Genomic DNA, 18151 nt, shown 5'->3' with positions numbered 1-18151 from the left:
CTCGTGGCAGAATCGGGAAAAACAGCGAAATTAAACGGATGTGCTAGTGCAAAAAGCACTACTGGATTTTGAACTACACGTGGTTTATTTTCCAAAAGACAAGTGTGATGCCTGGGCTGTTCCCCTGTGGACAGGATCTCCAACCCGCAAGGCAGCCCCACTGGCTGTCCTGGGTGCTGCAGGGTGCACCATGTTGCTCTGTGTCCATGCATGGAGTGGACAGAATAAGAATAAGAATAATTTAAAGTGCTCTCTCTTGCTTCAGTGTTCACAAACACTAATGTCCTTAAGTTTATTATGTTTTTAAATATAAACACCATTTAATTCTATTACTAGATGTATCTTGCTTAAAATAAAATTTTTAAAAATCATGATACTTGTTTTTCTTCTAGGTCTTCAGACCCCAAGCATATAGCATAGTAAGTGTCATGGTAATATTTTTGAAGAAAGAAGTTCCAGAATCCTCATCACATTATGTAAGTCATAAGATATAAAGGAATTAAATCTATTGTTAACTGTGCAGGCATATTTAAAAAGTGCTTGCCAGGTCTGTACAACACTGTCATTATTATGTATTTTTCTGGGCAAGATTTATACATGAGATCATGGAAGGAGTGAAGGAAAAAATAAATGAGAATTGCTGGCTACAGAGAATGCATATTCATCATATGGATTTCCATGTTTGTACAGGTACAAAAGAAATCTTGGATTACTAATTGCTATCAGGTTCATACTTGTGATTTTTAATTAAACCTTTATAACAAGGACAATATTTTACATTTAAATTTCATGTCACTGCAAAAATTTCTTTTTAAAGATTTCCCTTCCCTCTTAAAAGGAATCTGCTGCACAACAGAATATTCTTAGTCTAAACAAACACAGCAAAACAGATTTACAACAAGATACTGTTAGAAATTACTGCAGTTAAATGATTTCAGGCAGTACTACTAAATTAATTTAAATTGCAATCAGCAATTTTAACCAGAAATACAAAACAAAATCCCCCAATCAAAATCACAGGAACCGGAATGAGCTTTACTAACTTCCAGAAAAACATTTGGTTGTATAGAAGCGATTCCTCCATCATATAAAAGGATTACTGGTTATCAGCATAATTCTTTCAACTATATACATTATGAGTTTTCTTGTTATATGTGAGTTTTAATAAACTATCCCCAGAAACTAGCTGCATCCAAGCTTGACTTAATGTTGTGCATATTTTCTCGACGTTGTTTGGTATAAATATTTGCCTCTCCTTTGCGCAGCCGTTGCCTCAGAGCAGTCTTTTGTTGTTTGGTCAGTTGACGTTTTATCTTCTGTTTCACCAGTTCCTACAAATAAACAAACAATTCAGTATCAGAACTTTTTGAAGATCATTTAGTACTATGACATGGCACATTTTCAGTACCAACATGAACGTGCATGATCCTAACTGGAAGACCTCCGTACATCGAGAAGTTAGTGATTTACAAAACAGTTAATGTGAGTTAAGTCCAGGTCACTGCTGCACTGCACTAAGCTGCACATATATAGGTCTGTCTTCAGGCCTGTGTTTGCTGCACAAATCCGTTGCCAGTGGGATAAACTAAGCCAGCCCCCACTCAGTACTGGCAATTAGCCTTCCTGTGTGACCCTGCCTTCATCCAGAAGTGCAACTGCAAGTTCTCATGGGAACATCATAAAATAAGTGAATTGACTGAAAAGAGATTCTCTGCTATGGACAAGGTGTACACGGCATACTATATTTGTGCTGGAGTCCTATTCAGTGTGACACCTTCAGGGCTGCCAGCGTCTAAAGGGGTATGGGATTATCTATGCTATTCTCTTCTGATAGCATTAGCTCTAATAAATTTTCAATCACACCTTATGGAGTTTAAGCATCTTTCTTATGGGTATCATAAAGGATAAGCACCTCTTGGTGCAAAACATATACCTTCTACAAAAATGTAAAAGCTGGTAATATTCTATGCTTGAAGATTAGACAAATGTATTTTAAGTTTTAAAAAAGGGACCAGTAGAACATTTCATGTCTTGGTTTGTGCCTATTTCTTTTTAGCATCTTGTTTTTTCTAAAGTTTGGATTACAAAGATCTGAATATGATTCTAATGGAAAACAACAACTCTTTGCCACAAGTGTGGCAAGAAAAGACACGCAGTCATAATGTAAATTCAGCAGTGATTCGCAATTCCTCTTGCAGTTCCCCCTCTTGTAAGGCACTCTCCTATTAAGATTCATTAGGGCAGGACTGTCTCATACCTCTACAGCAAAACTACTGAAAGAGCAACAGTGACTATTATTTCCATAAAACTGCAGTAGTTTTATGAAATTTCATCTTATTTACACCTATGCTTTCATTCTGATTTCTACTCTCCATTATGATGGCAATAGCTATCCATAATAAAAATAAAGCCATGATTTAGTAGATTGTGGCTGTGATTTTGTAATTTGGAAAACAATCCCAGCTCAAGCTGCTGCACTGCTGTTCAGTGCATACTTGCATATCTTGTCTCAGAAGAACAAGAGAATACAAATTATTTTCACTTTTCTAACTATTTCATCATGAAGGAATTATATCTTGTTGGAAATCACAAAGGAATGTATTTTATTCTAATTAATATCACATTTTTAAAATATGAAGTCAAGGAATAAGTCTGCCCTCAATAAAAGATCTATTGATGTCCAAATTACCGGACAAGAAAAAAATCCATCTGCACAGCATCAGCGAGATCGGGTTAATTTCCACAGGAATCTGTAAGGTACAGCCAGGGCAGCTGACTCAAAACTGGCCAAAAGGATATTTGACACCATAAGGTCATGCATGCTCAGTTTAAAACTGGGGGATGGCTGGGGGTGGGCAGCTCTCTTCCTGCTGCAGGTGGCTGGGGTTGCTCTTGTTCTCTGGGACTGCAAAGGGTTGTGGTTTTTTTGCCCTTGTCTTCGAGGAGTGAGCTGGTGTCCAGAAAGGTGCTGGGAGGAGGCAGAGCTGCAGTCTGGAGTTTGCAATAGCTGCTCCAGGGAATCGGGAACCACTTTCACAGAAAACAAGCTGCACATCTGTGCTGCCGCGTGGTGAGACAGCTTTGAGCACCTCTCGCTATGTATATTTTTCATTATTACTCTTCCCCGTCCGCCTTTCCTTTTTGCTGTTCCTTTAAACAGTTCTTAACCCAACCCATAACTTCTGCCTTTGTTTCCCGGGTCTCCCCATCTCACTGGGGATGGGGGAGGGGCGAGCGAGCAGCACGTGGTTCTCATGGCAGCGGGGGTGGGGCTGGGGTTAAACCAGGACATTCTAACTACACTTCTTTTACAGGTAGCCCAATTCCAGTTGCCTTGTTCTGCTTTCTTGATTGTACTATCAACTCAACTTCTCTGTAGCCTATGAAGCAGTAAGTTGGTATCGAGCAAATCAGAAGCCAGAAAGCATAATTTTGACAAGTTATGCACTTAAGAATTGCTGTGACTAATACAACTATAGTAACATAACACAAGGCATTTAATGAAGCCAATTACTCAATCCTGGTTTCAGTAGGAATCCTGTAATAACTAGGGAACCACCTTAACTAGGTGTAATAACTGTAATAACTGTAATAACTAGGGAACGCACCATCTGCATATTTTTTAAGTTATGTTGCATGCAGGCCGCCTCTCAAAATGTGGGTAGGAACAGTTTCATGTAGCAGTCAGTATTTAACCATGAGCTCTTTGAAAATAAAAACTATAGAACCTCTTTAAAAACAGTCCTGAAGAAAAACTGATCAAAACTAATTTAAACTGTTGCACTGATAATTTTAGTTTGCCCATAAAGCATCTGCGATTCTGTGTCTTCTATATGCAGAAGTCTGAAAGAAGGCTTCTCTATTTCTCCCACTGTGGTCAGGACAGAGGAGTACTTTATACAAAACTACCTAGAAGAAGTTTTGCAAGATGGATACCAGAAGTCTTTGACATGTAATCATAATGTAAATTCACCAAATTTTATTGCTCAACCACAGCACGTGTTGGGAAGACTCATTGGTCTTTCCATCATCATAACCTAAATGAAAGCAAATACTGAGAAATACTTATAAGTAAACAGATTTACATTTTCTTATTTATATTTCTGATAATTTACATTGTTTTATCTAATATAATTACATCAGTGCATATGAAGATCTGTACAAGCACAGAAAGATACCTTACTTCATGTGGAGCAGCAGATTTTCCAAAATCATGATCCTTTTTTTTTTTTTTTTTTTTACACAGCCTACAAGTTATGAGTGTATCTACTGCTACTACTGACATTGTTCATCTATGCCTATTGAATTTGTTTGAATAATTTTTAAATTTCCTTATATTATAATATGTTTTCTCCACTGAACTAAAAGAAAGCTGGATAAGTAGATAAAAGCTAGCAGTAATAACAGGAATCAGCTCTAAGCAGCCCAGTGAGTCTTACTGCACTGCCATTACTTTGCATTTTTACTTTTGTAATAATTTTCTTACGTTACAAATGGCTCATGATACATACCATTTCTTTAGCTCTAACACTCAAAAGTCAAGACTCAGCAACAGGCAGAAACATTATCTTCCTCAGCATAAAAGTATGGAAGTAGAAACATTATGCAAGGTAAATTGGCACAGGATAAAATTTTTAATGTGTCTGAATCTCCTGAAAGCTTTCCTGCTGAAGTGCGTTCATCTTTCTTTTAGAACAGAAAAGCAAGTATGTACGCACCATCTGCATATTTTTAACACACTGTATGTGTCAGCCTACAGAATAAATGCACATCCTCTAAACACTCACAAAGGCTTCTATTGCTACATAATGACCACTGCTACCAGCAGGTGGTGTACAGCAGTACAACATCAAGTAATTTTCTTAATAAGACTTGGTAGCACTAATCTGTTTGTTTTATTCTGCACACTTAAATTAGTAAACTAAAGAAAAAAAACCAAACTCATAAAACCACCAAACCAAAAGAGCCCAAACAATAAAGATTGTCAGGACTAGAAGCTAGGTAACTTCTGACATGTCATCCTCATTCTTGCTGACTCGATCCCATTGTTTTAGCCTCATCTTTTGTCTCCTTAAAATGATACAATGGCATCCCCTAGATTAAGAACTGTGATGACAAAGGTGAAAGTTGCTGTTGGTTTTTTTTTTTCCTGCATGAAGTCCTGTAAAAAAAGTCTTAGACAAGGCGCAAACATGCTGTTCCTTAACATTTATTTAGTCATGTAACTTTATTGGTTATTGGTGTATCTTTAAAATACTTATCTTAAAAAAACCATCCAAACATGAAAAAGTAAAGCAACCAACTATTCCAATAATATAATAGGCATCGTCAGGCACCTTGTGTAATACAAGGCTGCTTCACAGAATAACATCACTTAATAGGACAGTAGCCAAGTCTTTGCTAGAAAAACACTGAAACAGTAAGTAACAGACTAAAAAGACTGTAAATTAAGAAGATCAAGACTAAAACCAAACAATCACTTTTGCCAACACTAGGGGTTTCAGATATAGTATTTCTAGGACTAGTACTCTAATAAGGCAACAGAAATGCTTTGAAAAGACTCAAACTGAAAAAGTAAATATTTACTTCTGGTACATGCCACAAAAGAGATGAAACTACACTAATGTGCTCCCCAAACAAAATTTTTTCAGAGTTTCTCCTCCTAACTGCAAATGAAAATAAGACTGAACAGAGATACCTATATTTACAAAGGGAAGTATGTAGTTTGACCTAATTTTAAAAATACCTTATGGATTAGGTGTCAGCTCAAAGAAGTTTCTTCCCATTTTGTACAGGAATACTTTATAATTAATAAAGAACATTTGCCTTTCTTCCCTTTAAAATGAAAATGAACTTTTAAAGAAAAAGATATTAAATTCTGCTGTAAAAATGTTCTGATTTATATAATGCATACTGCCAAAAAATGACTATTGAAGTGAGTTAATAGAAATGTTTCAGAAACAGTGTCAAGAAATCTCTGAGAGGTGAAAAAGGTCAAATTAAATCTTGAATCAGGCATCCACTATTAAAATTTAAAAAAAATAAAATAACTGTGTTTAACAACAGAATGAATTAACTGATTATATGTTTTTGCATTAACCTACATTAGCCTGTTGCTGATGTAGAGCTTTGGGAGCAGAAAGCAACACATGAAGGTAAGTGCTAGAAATGATTCCCTGTAAACAATTCCAGAAATATCACTTCTATTTTTCTGTGGGTACATGAAAAGAGTCTTTTAAAGATAATGCTAGAGAACATTTTTACAAACGTGTACTAACAGATATATGCAATTTAACATAGTCTGACAGTAAACTAGGTAATAAAAAAGTAACAATAATATTTACCGCTGGAATGGTTGAACAGCTCCCAACACTTCTGACTGATGTGAGACTTTCAGTCCTTGTTCTGTGTTCAACAACCTGAACAATATTCTCTTCATTTCTAAAATACATAAATCAATATTTTATTTCACTAGCAAAATAAACACAATTTTCCTTTATGAGCAACATGTTTTAGTCTTTCTGAGATATAATCTAAAAACTCCCAACAGAACATGCAAGTACTACAAAACATTGATATTCTAAATATTAACACTAGTTGTTCAATACCAGAACTTTATGAAAGGAAAGATCTGATGCACAATAGCCACATGTATACCAAGCATGTGAAAAGAAACTTCAGAACACTAAAAAACAATTATTTTGGATTCTGCACAATGTTTCAACAAGTCATTTCACCAAAAAGCAAAAAAGCAGGTGGGAGGGAGTATGAGCTTAGCATATGCATCCAGGTACATGGTGAGCTGGCAAACTCAGTTAGAATTTCATGTACAAGGGGCTAGCCTGAAGGTAAGCAGAATTTCTAAATATGTCAGGAAAGGAATTAAAAGCTAGAACAAGACAATACAATGAATTTGAATAATACATTCCAAGGAGCTTGTTCTTACTAACTTCAGCTGAGTGAGCAGCAGAATAATTTGGGTTTGAGACAAAGCTTTCAAATTATGAACCTATTGCTAAAAGTTATTTAGAAGCCGTAGTTTAATATCAAGAACTCTTTCACTTCCAATCTTAATTGAAATGAAGAAAAAGGGAAAAAATTCCACCGCAGAAAATAGATTAGTCTATGAATTAAATCCAACCTGTTCTCTCATTAGATACTACTGTACAGCTGGACAACTGATCTGTCATATATTACATATGAAGTATTACATACGTAATAGCAAAGAACAGGTTACCTATTGAGACACCAACAGGAAAGATATTCACCGCAATGTTTTTAAAATAAATTGCATTTTTAGTCTTCAATTAAAACAAGCATACCTGAAGAGTAGTTCTTTTTGAGCTACTTGAAAGATTTAGTTTTACGTTTATATTTACTCCTAGATAGTAAATATGAATCTTTACCTGTAATGCTTGAATTTCTCATTTAAAGCTGACAAGTCAACCAGATTATGGCATTTGTCTTCATGCTCCTCATCATTACAGCACCCTCCTTGACCTGGCTGATTTTCAGCTTCAGTAGCATTCCCAGTTATGCTTTTGCCTATATAAAAAGCAATTTCAGAACTCTCTGCATCTTCACTGGACTTCCAAAGGATAGTTTGCCCTTCAACTTTTTCTAAGGCTGAGCTCAACTTTGACATATTCAGTCTTTGTGTATTTTCCCTACTTTCAGTCGTATCAGCCTCTTCATTGCTATCCATAAAGTTGTCACAGGTTGTGCTTTCAGACAAATCATCCACTCCACACATGAAGTCTGCATTGTATTCTTTATCTTTGCTGAAGAAGTTGAACTTATTCTCAGCATCTTCTACAACTTCCGATGTCTCTGCTTCATGATCATCCTCATCAGCACCTGGTGGGTAAAGAAGTTCACCATCTTCCTGCACTTCTTTGGTATAGCCACTGGCAGCAATCTCTGTATCAAGAGAACACTCTCTCCTGTGAAAGAAATATGTTTTCTTTTAATATGCTGAATCATTGAGCTACCAATATACTACATTTTGAATTAAAAATATTAATATAGACTTTAATTATGCATACTATTAAGAAAGAGGATGTACTCTGTTGAAACACACAGACTACCACATGATAGTGCTGATCTTTATGTAAAGTATTAACAGAATGTGAGCTAAGAGAAGCAAACGTTCACAGAAGATGATTCTATCTCCATAACAAGCATTTATTTGTTTGTTTATTTATTTATATGAAATTATTTTATTTTAGCAGGAATACAATTTGGCTTTAAGCTCAAATTATGTTTAAACAAACAGAAGAATAAAGGGTACACTGACACATGGAGACTGATTCAAGCGCAGTACCCCTTTGGAAAAGCCCTCAGACCAAAATAAATCCCTTTTCATTGTAACAGCTTCAGTCTTTAAAATAAGTGGAAAACTACTTTACTTTTCAAAAAGGGACAAAGGACCTTAGGAAAAGAACTTTGAACATCATGATGTTTGAAGCAATCATCATTTTTACTAGTATTAAAAAAAACAAATTGAAACCCAAATTAATCCTCTATATACTACAACTGTCAAATAGGCTTTGAGAAGTGAGAGACACTGATTCTGCATCACTGTTAGCACTTCCTAGACATTTTCCATTTGGACCGAGCTTTTGGATTGATGTCTCTTCCTTAGCTGCAAGAGAAAAGACAAAGGAGGCAGCAGTGGATCTTGAAGCACACTTTAGCTTTTGGAAACCACAGTGACTTTGGTTGAAGAAAACACAATAGGAATGGCAAAAATACGATCTAAAATGGCATAGCTGGGCCTATTTTTTTAACTTCTCCAGAAACAGCTCTCACAGGCACCCATTCTTCTCACAAAACCAACACAAACACCATAAATAGGAGAACTCAAATTCATCTGGTAGTTTCTACCTGATGTCTTTGAATGCTGGGAAGAGTTCACTCTCATAGTTGAAGCGTTTCTTAAAGAATTCCTTAATACAGTTAACATCTCTATCAAAATACCTGTAAAAAAATACAGACTTGTACAAACATGAAATCAAGGTAATGAAGTCTACTGCAAAGACAAACTTCTACTTGACACTTCCCATCTTTTACTGATCTTATTTGAAAATTATTTCTATTAGTGACTTCAAGACAAACAGCTAGGGAGACAAATTGCATGCAGTTTATTTCTAAGCATTTCTTAACCGAACAACATCATTCTCTCTGATAAACTATTAATTACATATTTGTTCTACAGAGACATTTCTATTCATTCATAAATCAAATTATGTTTGGAATATTATTTGTGCTGCATTTCTACAACAATGGTAGAAAAAGAATCAGAAAACAGGCTTATGGAAACAAGTCATGGTTGACTATTTGCTGTTATCAGCACTTGTCAGATTTACTTTGAAAACACCTTTAAATTGGAACCCACCATTCAGCATTTGCATGTGATGTGGAGATCATCTGAGGGAAATCAATCATAGTGACATGGTCATCATTATCCAATATGAGATTAAATTCATTGAAATCACCATGAATCAAACCATGACTGGCAAGTTTTACAATCAGATCCATTAATTCACTGTAGACAGAGGCAGGATCTTCCATGTGGTGCACCTGGCACCTGAAAAGTTAAATGATGAAAAATATTCTGAAGCTTGAAAAACTTAACTTAAAAATACAAAGTATATGAAATATATCTGACAGAATGTCAGGGTAATTCATGTTAAAAGGGTCCTCAGGTCTCTTGCCCAATATGCTCCACAAAGCTGAGCCAACTCTAGATCAGACCAGATTGCTCAGGGCTTTGTCTAGTTGGAGACTGAAAAATTCATGGGATAGAGAGGGACTGTGCAACCTCCCCAAGCACACTATGCCACTGCCTCACTGTCCTCAATGGGAAAAAATGTCTCCTTCTATCCAGGCTAAATCTTATTTCAATTTATTCTTACTGTCTACCACCATGCACCATTGTCATAACGCATTATTTAAATAATGGATGAATAACTTATGTCTCTCCTGTTCTAGGTAATGTTACAGTCTCAGTAGCAACTGCTCTTCCTGTATCGGAATTCAAATATCCCATTTGAATGTATTTTCTAGACTAAGTTGCAGAGGTGAGGGAAAAAGGTTAAGGCATTCCTGAACATACACTTGAGAAAGCAAAGACCCACAAGTGCCAAAATATAAATCATGTAGTCTTTAGAAACAAACCAAATAAAAAGGCAGTTATTGTACCATAAACTACCAAGAAGTAGTCAGCAATTACAACTATCATGTGGAATATTTTGGTCCAAATGCAGCAACACAGTATTATGAGAATGAATCGTTTGTACAATACAAGGAACAAACAATGGAAGTCTAGCAGCTCTGTAACAGGCCCCAGCATAGTATATTCAATACTGTATATATCTGATGACATATAGAATGTGATTTATGTCTAGAAAACAGTTGCAGTACTAACTTGCGTCACACTGCACTTTTGATGTGTTCTTACTTAAAAAAAATTACTCTATTTCATCAGTTTCTTTGGACTAAGATAAATACAATTTCTCTAAATAAAGAGATAAGAGAAACAAGACTACAACTAAGTAAAATGCCAGTGAGTGTGGACTAGAGAGCATTCATTATGGTGAAGTCAGAATTCATTCACTTGACAAGGAAATCCCTAACCCTGTTACCTTACTGAACCTAACGTTGTTAGGGTTTCTATAAAACAGAAAATACAAGCTTCAGTTCTTACAAAGGATACCCATCAATAAGTTCCATAACAACTGCATGCCTGTTGTAGTCTACAGGTTTTGGAACAGGAAATTTTCTGTCATGCAAAGCCTGGAAAGAGACAACAGGTTGAAAATTTAAAACTATATAGTTAAGAAAATATTACATATATTGACAAACTCCCTTCTAAGATAAGCAAGAAATAATACTGTGGAAGCAGCATACATTACTCAAATACTAACTGGAAACATCCAATCACATGCTTCAGAAGAAAGACAGCATAACAGTAATTTGAATTTACACTGCAAAGACAAATCAAACTTTTAAATTTAGACACTGAGTGCACTGCTACATTGTCTACCGTTTAATTACGGTGCATCTGGAAAAGAAACAAAACAGAGCAGAAAAATGACAGAATCACATCTGGTCCGATAACCCAAGTAATCAATAGCAGATAACTGGCAATAGGGTGTCAGGCATTAGAAATAATTCCATGCTAAGCTGCTGCTTAGTGTGGAATAGTTAATCTACACTCAGTTGCTCTAAGACATAAGTTCATTTTTTAATAAGTACCATAAAACCACATTCAAGATTAACCAAAGGTGAGTCATAATATTTCAAAGCTATCCTGCTTGCCTTTTCTAACACAAATGCAGTCATTCGCTTGATCCACTCAACAATTTTACTTCTCTTGTTACCAGTGAGGTGGTAACTTCACCTTTTCTAAGGCGAAGTTCTAAGTTAAAGCAATGTAAATACAGCTTTTGTTACTTAAATATTATGCTATTATCATTTTTCAGCACACAATTAATTCTCCCCCAACAATCTTTTCAGGGAAACTGACTCCCACAATTATATTCCTACATGTTCTGACCACATAATGTTTCATCAATTGGGTGAACTGGACCATATAGAGGCTCTAAATTATGCCAATAGTTCTTCCTCTCACTGCGCACGCCACTGGTAGAAGTGACCAAGATTTTTTAAGAAAAACGAGAAAACAATATTTAATGTATATAGCACTGTTGAATAGCCCAAAAGGAGAAAGGAAAACTAGTTTTTTATGGAGATTTAGTTTTCCACTATCAACTTTCAACCACTATATAACATCTGCATTTGTTTTAAAGCATGTCAATAGAATATGGAACTCTGAGAACTGGAAATAAAATCTTTTCCCACAGGACAGAACAAACCATGCCTTTTCAGATCAGAACACTAGTGTGCACAGAAAGATTTCCCTCAACAGCACAGCAACAACTGAAAACATGGACAATTAAAAAATAATGAATTTTTTTTAAATGACAGGTGAATAAAATGAAGAATAATTCTGACAATTAAATGCAAGTTTCCTTGCTTTTTAAGATTTTTTGCAATCTTATGCAATACATTTTAAAGGAAAAACAGCAGAACTGGTGATACATGAATTATCTGATAATTATCTGATAATTCATGTATCCGGTGATACACGAATTGTAACAATGTTAACTTGAAATTCTCTTATGACACCTGTTTCTGTTCCACATGACTTCCTTGGCAAAGCTTCATTTTGTCATTTGAAAGTATACAAAACATATAGCATTGAAATTCTCTGAAACATTAACTTTAAGTAGGACTGAAAAAAAATGCACAAATCCTACCAGTACTGCAAATACAAACTGATTAGAAGACAGTCCGAAAAGTGTCTTCCGGTCTATTACAACATTGCTGATATTATGTGAAGGGCTTCCTACCTTCATATAGGCGAACTCCTTCATCGCTGCTAGCCGGGATAAATACAGCCATGACATTTTATGTCTGTGCTTGTGGTAGTCACGCTTATTTTTCAGACTGCGAAAGGAAGTTCTTCCAAGCCTATGTAACTTCAATGCAAACTGTTGCTCCTCTTCATTTGCAACAATATAAATATCTAAAAGACACGTAGTGGCATAGATCTAAGAAATAAATGGTATCTAACAAGCTACTATCCGTGAAAAAGTGCTGTGATAAGTTTCTTAGTTCACTTCTCACAATTACAATTTCTGTTATGGCAAGCTCTACTATAGCTAAATTTACACACTGTATATTAGAGATCACAAAAAGAAAAAAGTATTGTTAAAGAGACCATGGTACTCCATTAGAAGAAATATTGATGTGATCTGAAACATCTTTCAGAGTAAGAGACCTTAAGGTTCCTATATTCAGGTTAACATTCTCAGGCTATCTGCACAGCAAGAAAAATATAAGCTATCCTTGAGAGAAATCTAGGTCAGATGCTGGTGTTTTCAATCACACTCCTGAAGCGCCATCTTCTTTCTGTTGAACAGACAGTCAATCCAAGCGACCAGCCTTTCAGTTTAAACAGTATTACCAAATAGCCTGCTTCATTTTACCATTTGTCCCCAACAATCTTTCTCATTCTTCAATTACACAAGTTACATGCTGTGTCAAATTACAATCCACATGAACATAAGAGGAACCAAGATAGTACTCCAATAGTTTTGAGCCTATTTTAATTTACTATCTTACATTTAAGTGGGATAAAAAAGCTGAAATTATCTGTTTGCTCAAATGGTTTGAAACTTTGAGAAGCGCGAGACAAACAGCATCTGCTTCCAAAGTACGTATTTAAGTGATGAACCAAGAAGCAGGCAAACTGGTCAAAATAGAATGACGCTCTTGTGAAGAAATATTCAAATGCAGTCAGAGACCTCACACAGCATTTCAACAAGTGACCCAGAAATCTTGGTGTTTGACAGATTAACCGATGTGACTATCCAGAGGAAAACATACCTAGTTTCTAGAAAAATATTGCACCATTACAGCTGTGTTTGCTGTAAGAAATTATTGAAGGATTTTTTTGTTGCTTTGTTTTTTGGGGAGAGTTTTGTTGTTGTTGTTTGTTTTTAATTATTACCTGATTCTTTGCCAACACCCATCTGGTTTCCAACAGAATTTATGACTTGTCGGGATGACAGAGTTTTCAAAGCAAGGTAATCATATCCTGCATTAGTTAACCGATAACCCTGGATGGCTAGATAAGAATAAAATGCAAAGCAATTAATTCCTCATTATATAGACATTACATTTAAAATCAGTCTCAGTTTAATATTGTTTCAGCTTACAGCATACAACACACAAGTAATATTTCACCTGTTGGCTAATATCAGCCCAATTTGATATAATAGTAAAGATGTTTAAATTCCTGCAAGTTTTATGAAAACAGACAACTGGGCAAAACATAGACAGGCTGTTTGCCTCTCTCTCATTGAGGCAATGGCAGTATTTTACATAGTTTTGGAAAACCCACAGAGCATTTTGGAAGATACACGTCTAAGAGACACCATAGGAATCTGGGATTGTTCTGATGACCAAGAAAAACCCCTAATGCTCTGAGAAAGGGACAAAAAGGATAGGAAGTTCATGTAGACTCCAACAGTATGTTTGCAAAGCCAGATACAACTAAAAGGCTGAAGAAAATGGGGAAAGGCCTGCACAACTACTACTTGTCACATGACAGGGAATAAAATCTACTCTAGTAGCTATTTCTGGAGGTGTGAAATGTACAAAGCTTTTGCAGTCTGCTCCAGTTTGCATACCGTAAGACTATAACTCATTTGGGTTGATTCCTGTATGCATCTGAATATCGCCTTCACTGATTATTCTTTTATTTTTCATTACTTTGGTGACTGAGCAAAAAAGAAAGTTAACTGTTTCTTTTCTGCTTGTCATCTTCATAGGCACAAGGAGCTCAGCAGACACTTGCTGCTGCACAAACCCAGATTCCCAGGTAGGTCCAAGAGAAAACAAAGCTAGCAAGTGCTCTGGATGCTCACACGTGCCAAGCTGTGGTACTTCTGCAAGTACCATTGTGAGGCACTGGGGACAGAATGAAAGAGGGAGCCCAACACAAATTCAAACTCACTTTTAGTTCTTTCATAAGCTAGAAGTCTGTGCTTCACCAACTCTCTCAAAATTTTATTACAGCCACCATGTTTAAGGCTGGCAATGGAAGCAATTAAACTAGCAGGAACTATTTCATGGTTCTTCATGCCCATTTCCACCTAAAAGGGTAAATAAAAATAGATTTGTTAGGTCTCACCTTCAACAATGAAATAATATCAGATCCCACTTGAGACTAAAATCACTTTGCATGGATGCATTAGGTGTTTTTATGACTTAAGCAAACTATCAATATGCACCTTGCCCCTTGATACCCTTTGTATAATTCAGCCTCTAAATGTCTACAGTACTGATCAGAAGATCACAGATTTACAGAATGTCAGGGATTGGAAGGGACCTCGAAAGATCATCTAGTCCAATCCCCCTGCCAGAGCAGGAACACCTAGATGAGGTTACACAGGAATGTGTCCAGGCAGGTTTTAAATGTCTCCAGAGAAGAAGACTCCACACACCCTGGGCAGCCTGTTCCAGTGCCCTCACTGTGAAGAATTTTCTTCTCATATTTAAGTGGAACCTCCTGTGTTCCAGTTTGTATCCACTGCCCCTTGTTCTATCATTGGTTGTCACGCAGAAGAGCCTGGCTCCATCCTCTTGACACTCACTCTTAAAGAAGATGAACAACTGGTTAGATTTCAGTCTCAGGAGTGGATCAAGGCGCTGTTCTGTATTTCTGAAATAATACCTTTTTCTCATGCTTACACAGTCAAGGCTTAACTTGCCTTTGCACAACTACTTCTGCTTGTCCGTACAATTACACGGGCCAACTGGTGAGGCCTGCGCTTACTATGCAACCAGCCCAGGCAGCCTGCCACACACTGGTAAACCTTCGCTCACCCCCCCGTTCGACTGGGTGCTAAAAAAATATAGAGTACAGTAAACATAAACTGGTGATGCTGCCTTACCGGGGGTCACCACGTGGGCAGCCGCAGACACCACCCTGCCGTTAACGGTTCCTCCGAGGAGGCCGGCTAAGGAAATAACAGCACGACCCTCCCCACCGTGATATACCAACACCGGACCCTAAGCGGAGCAGCGACAACAGCGGCAGGTCCGATTCCCTTGCAGCCTTTCATCCACTGCCATTCATGGCACAACAAACCCGAGCACGGAACTGTCCCGACGCGCCGAGTCAACCGGCCACGCGGCGGGCAGGCCACCCCTTCTTCTGCCCACAGCCAGGCCTCCTCACCGCCGTCAGGACCCTGAAGTCCTCCCTGGAGAGGTACCGAAGCATCACCACATTCAGCTTCCCCATGACGGCCGCGGCCGATACACCGGAGCAGCGCAACCACCCTACTCAACCCTGAGCGGCGCGCCACCAGGCCCCAGCCCGGCGGAAATGCTCCCGCCTCACGGTTACGCTCCGACACATGCGCACAGCACTCGACACTGCCGCGGCAAGCACGTCCCGGCCGGAGGCCGCTGCCGTTTGGGTCCTGGCAGCTGCATATGTTCTCGTGTCCTCTGACGGATCCATGTGCGCTTCCTTCGTCACTGAGTCACTATCAACGGAAAACAGAAGCAGAACAAGCCTATACTCCGCGAACAGCTTGACCTCTCTCCCTCTTGTGAATGAGTTAGTTGGGTGGCTTGTACGCATCTGCCACGACCGACAACCTAGAAGAAACCCCTCTGGAGACGGGCCGGGCACGGCAGGGTCGGCAGCGCCTGGCACGGGTCACGACTGGGGAACTGCCTTGGGGCTGCGCCTGCCCTGCGACCTGGGGGACTTCGGAGCGGGTAACTCGGAGCAGAGGCGTTGTGCTGCCCTCACGCCTTTGACACAGTCTCCCACAGCATCCTCACAGCTAAGTTGAGGAGGTGTGGTCTAGACAATAGAGTAGTGAGGTGGGTTAGGAGACAAGCCAGAGAGTGGTAGTCGATGGTGGGGAGTCTAGTTGGAGGCCAGTATCTAGTGGAGTGCCTCAGGGATCAGTGCTGGGGCCAATATTATTCAATATATTAATTAACGATTTAGACGAGGGAATAGAGTGTACTATCAGCAAGTTTGCTGATGACACTAAGCTGGGAGGAGTGGCTGACACGCCAGAAGGCTGTGCTGCCATCCAGCGGGATCTGGACAGGCTGGAGAGTTGGGCGGGGAATAACCTAATGAAATTGAACAAGGGAAAGTGTAGAGTCCTGCATCTGGGCAGGAACAGCCCCAGGTTCCAGTATAGGTTGGGAAATTACATATTAGAGAGCAGTGTAGGGGAAAGGGACCTGGGCGTCCTGGTGGACAACAGGGTGACCATGAGCCAGCACTGTGCCCTTGTGGCCAGGAAGGCCAATGGCATCCTGGGGTGTATTAGAAGGGGGGTGGTTAGTTGATCGAGAGAGGTCCTCCTTCCCCTCTACTCCACCCTGGTGAGACCACATCTGGAATATTGTGTCCAGTTCTGGGCCCCTCAGTTCCAGAAGGACAGGGAACTGCTGGAGAGGGTCCAGCGTAGGGCAACAAAGATGATTAAGGGGATGGAGCACCTCCCTTATGAAGAAAGGCTGAGGTAGCTGGGTCTCTTTAGTTTGGAGAAGAGGAGACTGAGGGGTGACCTTATTAACGTTTACAAATATATAAAGGGTGAGTGCCATGAGGATGGAGCCAGGCTCTTCTCGGTGGCAAACAATGATAGGACAAGGGGTAATGGGATCAAGCTGGAACACAAGAGTTTCCACTTAAATTTGAGAAAAAACTTCTTCTCAGTAAGGGTGACAGAGCACCAGAACAGGCTGCCCAGGGAGATTGTGGAGTCTCCTTCTCTGGAGACATTCAAAACCCGCCTGGACATGTTCCTGTGCAACCTCACCTAGGCATTCCTGCTCCAGCAGAGGGATTGGACTAGATGATCTTTTGAGGTCCTTTCCAATCCCAAACATACTGTGATACTGTGATATACAACTTTTCTTCCCATTGCAACTAATAGCCCTCTGATAACTCTGTCCCAAAGGCATGGTCTGTGTGGTATGCCTTCATAGATGGCTTTCGCAGCAGCAGGCAGAGACAGGAATTTCAAAAGTTCCTACCTCCCTGGTTGCAGCTGGCAGGAGCAAAAAATTGTGATATATAGAACAGAAACATGAACAGGCAATAGCATTACCTACGGAGACTTTTGTTCTTACTATCTGTGCTAAACCTGTGTATTTGAACTAATAATATTCTGCACTGGAACTTCCAACCAGCACTACGTAAAAAACAATTTTTGTCTGAATTAACAGATTATTGATCTGTTTTTCTCTGAAAAAGTTGTAATCTATTATTTTTGAGAAGGACTTGGTGTTTACCAGTATAAGTGGCCTTCTGTATAAAGGATGCAAATTCTGCAGAGAGCCAGAAAATCTTAGCCATGCCTCTGGTTTTGGAAAAATCTCAATTTGTACGTGTTTAGTGGAGACAACCTATAGGTGTGAAATTTCTTTTCCCTAATAATTGTGTGTGTGTGCTGAGAGGAATTGGGCCTTGTGTAGTATCCCTGGGCTGCTATGAAGCATGTCTGGTGTTGCAGTGGCCTCCAGATACTGTCATGGC

General features: G+C 38.6%; 1 protein-coding gene across 2 annotated transcripts; it reads right to left on the bottom strand.

Annotated features, from left to right (window-relative positions):
- Window positions 1–578: 578 nt before the first annotated feature.
- Window positions 579–15947, bottom strand: RIOK2 (RIO kinase 2). Of its 2 annotated transcripts, none has more exons than XM_080362098.1 (10): window positions 15815–15947; window positions 14588–14726; window positions 13580–13696; window positions 12417–12592; window positions 10709–10797; window positions 9398–9589; window positions 8887–8979; window positions 7407–7943; window positions 6345–6441; window positions 579–1331 (listed from the first exon to the last, which is right to left on the bottom strand). In XM_080362098.1, exons 1-10 carry the CDS (start codon window positions 15878–15880, stop codon window positions 1170–1172), a joined length of 1668 nt encoding a protein of 555 aa, XP_080218224.1. In that variant the 5' UTR covers window positions 15881–15947; the 3' UTR covers window positions 579–1169. The 2 variants fall into 2 exon arrangements, with proteins under 2 accessions (XP_080218224.1, XP_080218225.1); XM_080362099.1 differs by lacking the exon at window positions 15815–15947 and adding an exon at window positions 15528–15761.
- Between the last annotated feature and the right edge of the window lie 2204 nt (window positions 15948–18151).

Source organism: Nesoenas mayeri, assembly GCF_963082525.1.
Source record: "Nesoenas mayeri genome assembly, chromosome: Z".
Lineage (NCBI taxonomy): Eukaryota > Metazoa > Chordata > Aves > Columbiformes > Columbidae > Nesoenas > Nesoenas mayeri.
Note: the sequence above shows the minus strand (reverse complement) of the source record. Positions and strands in the feature narration are given on the sequence as shown.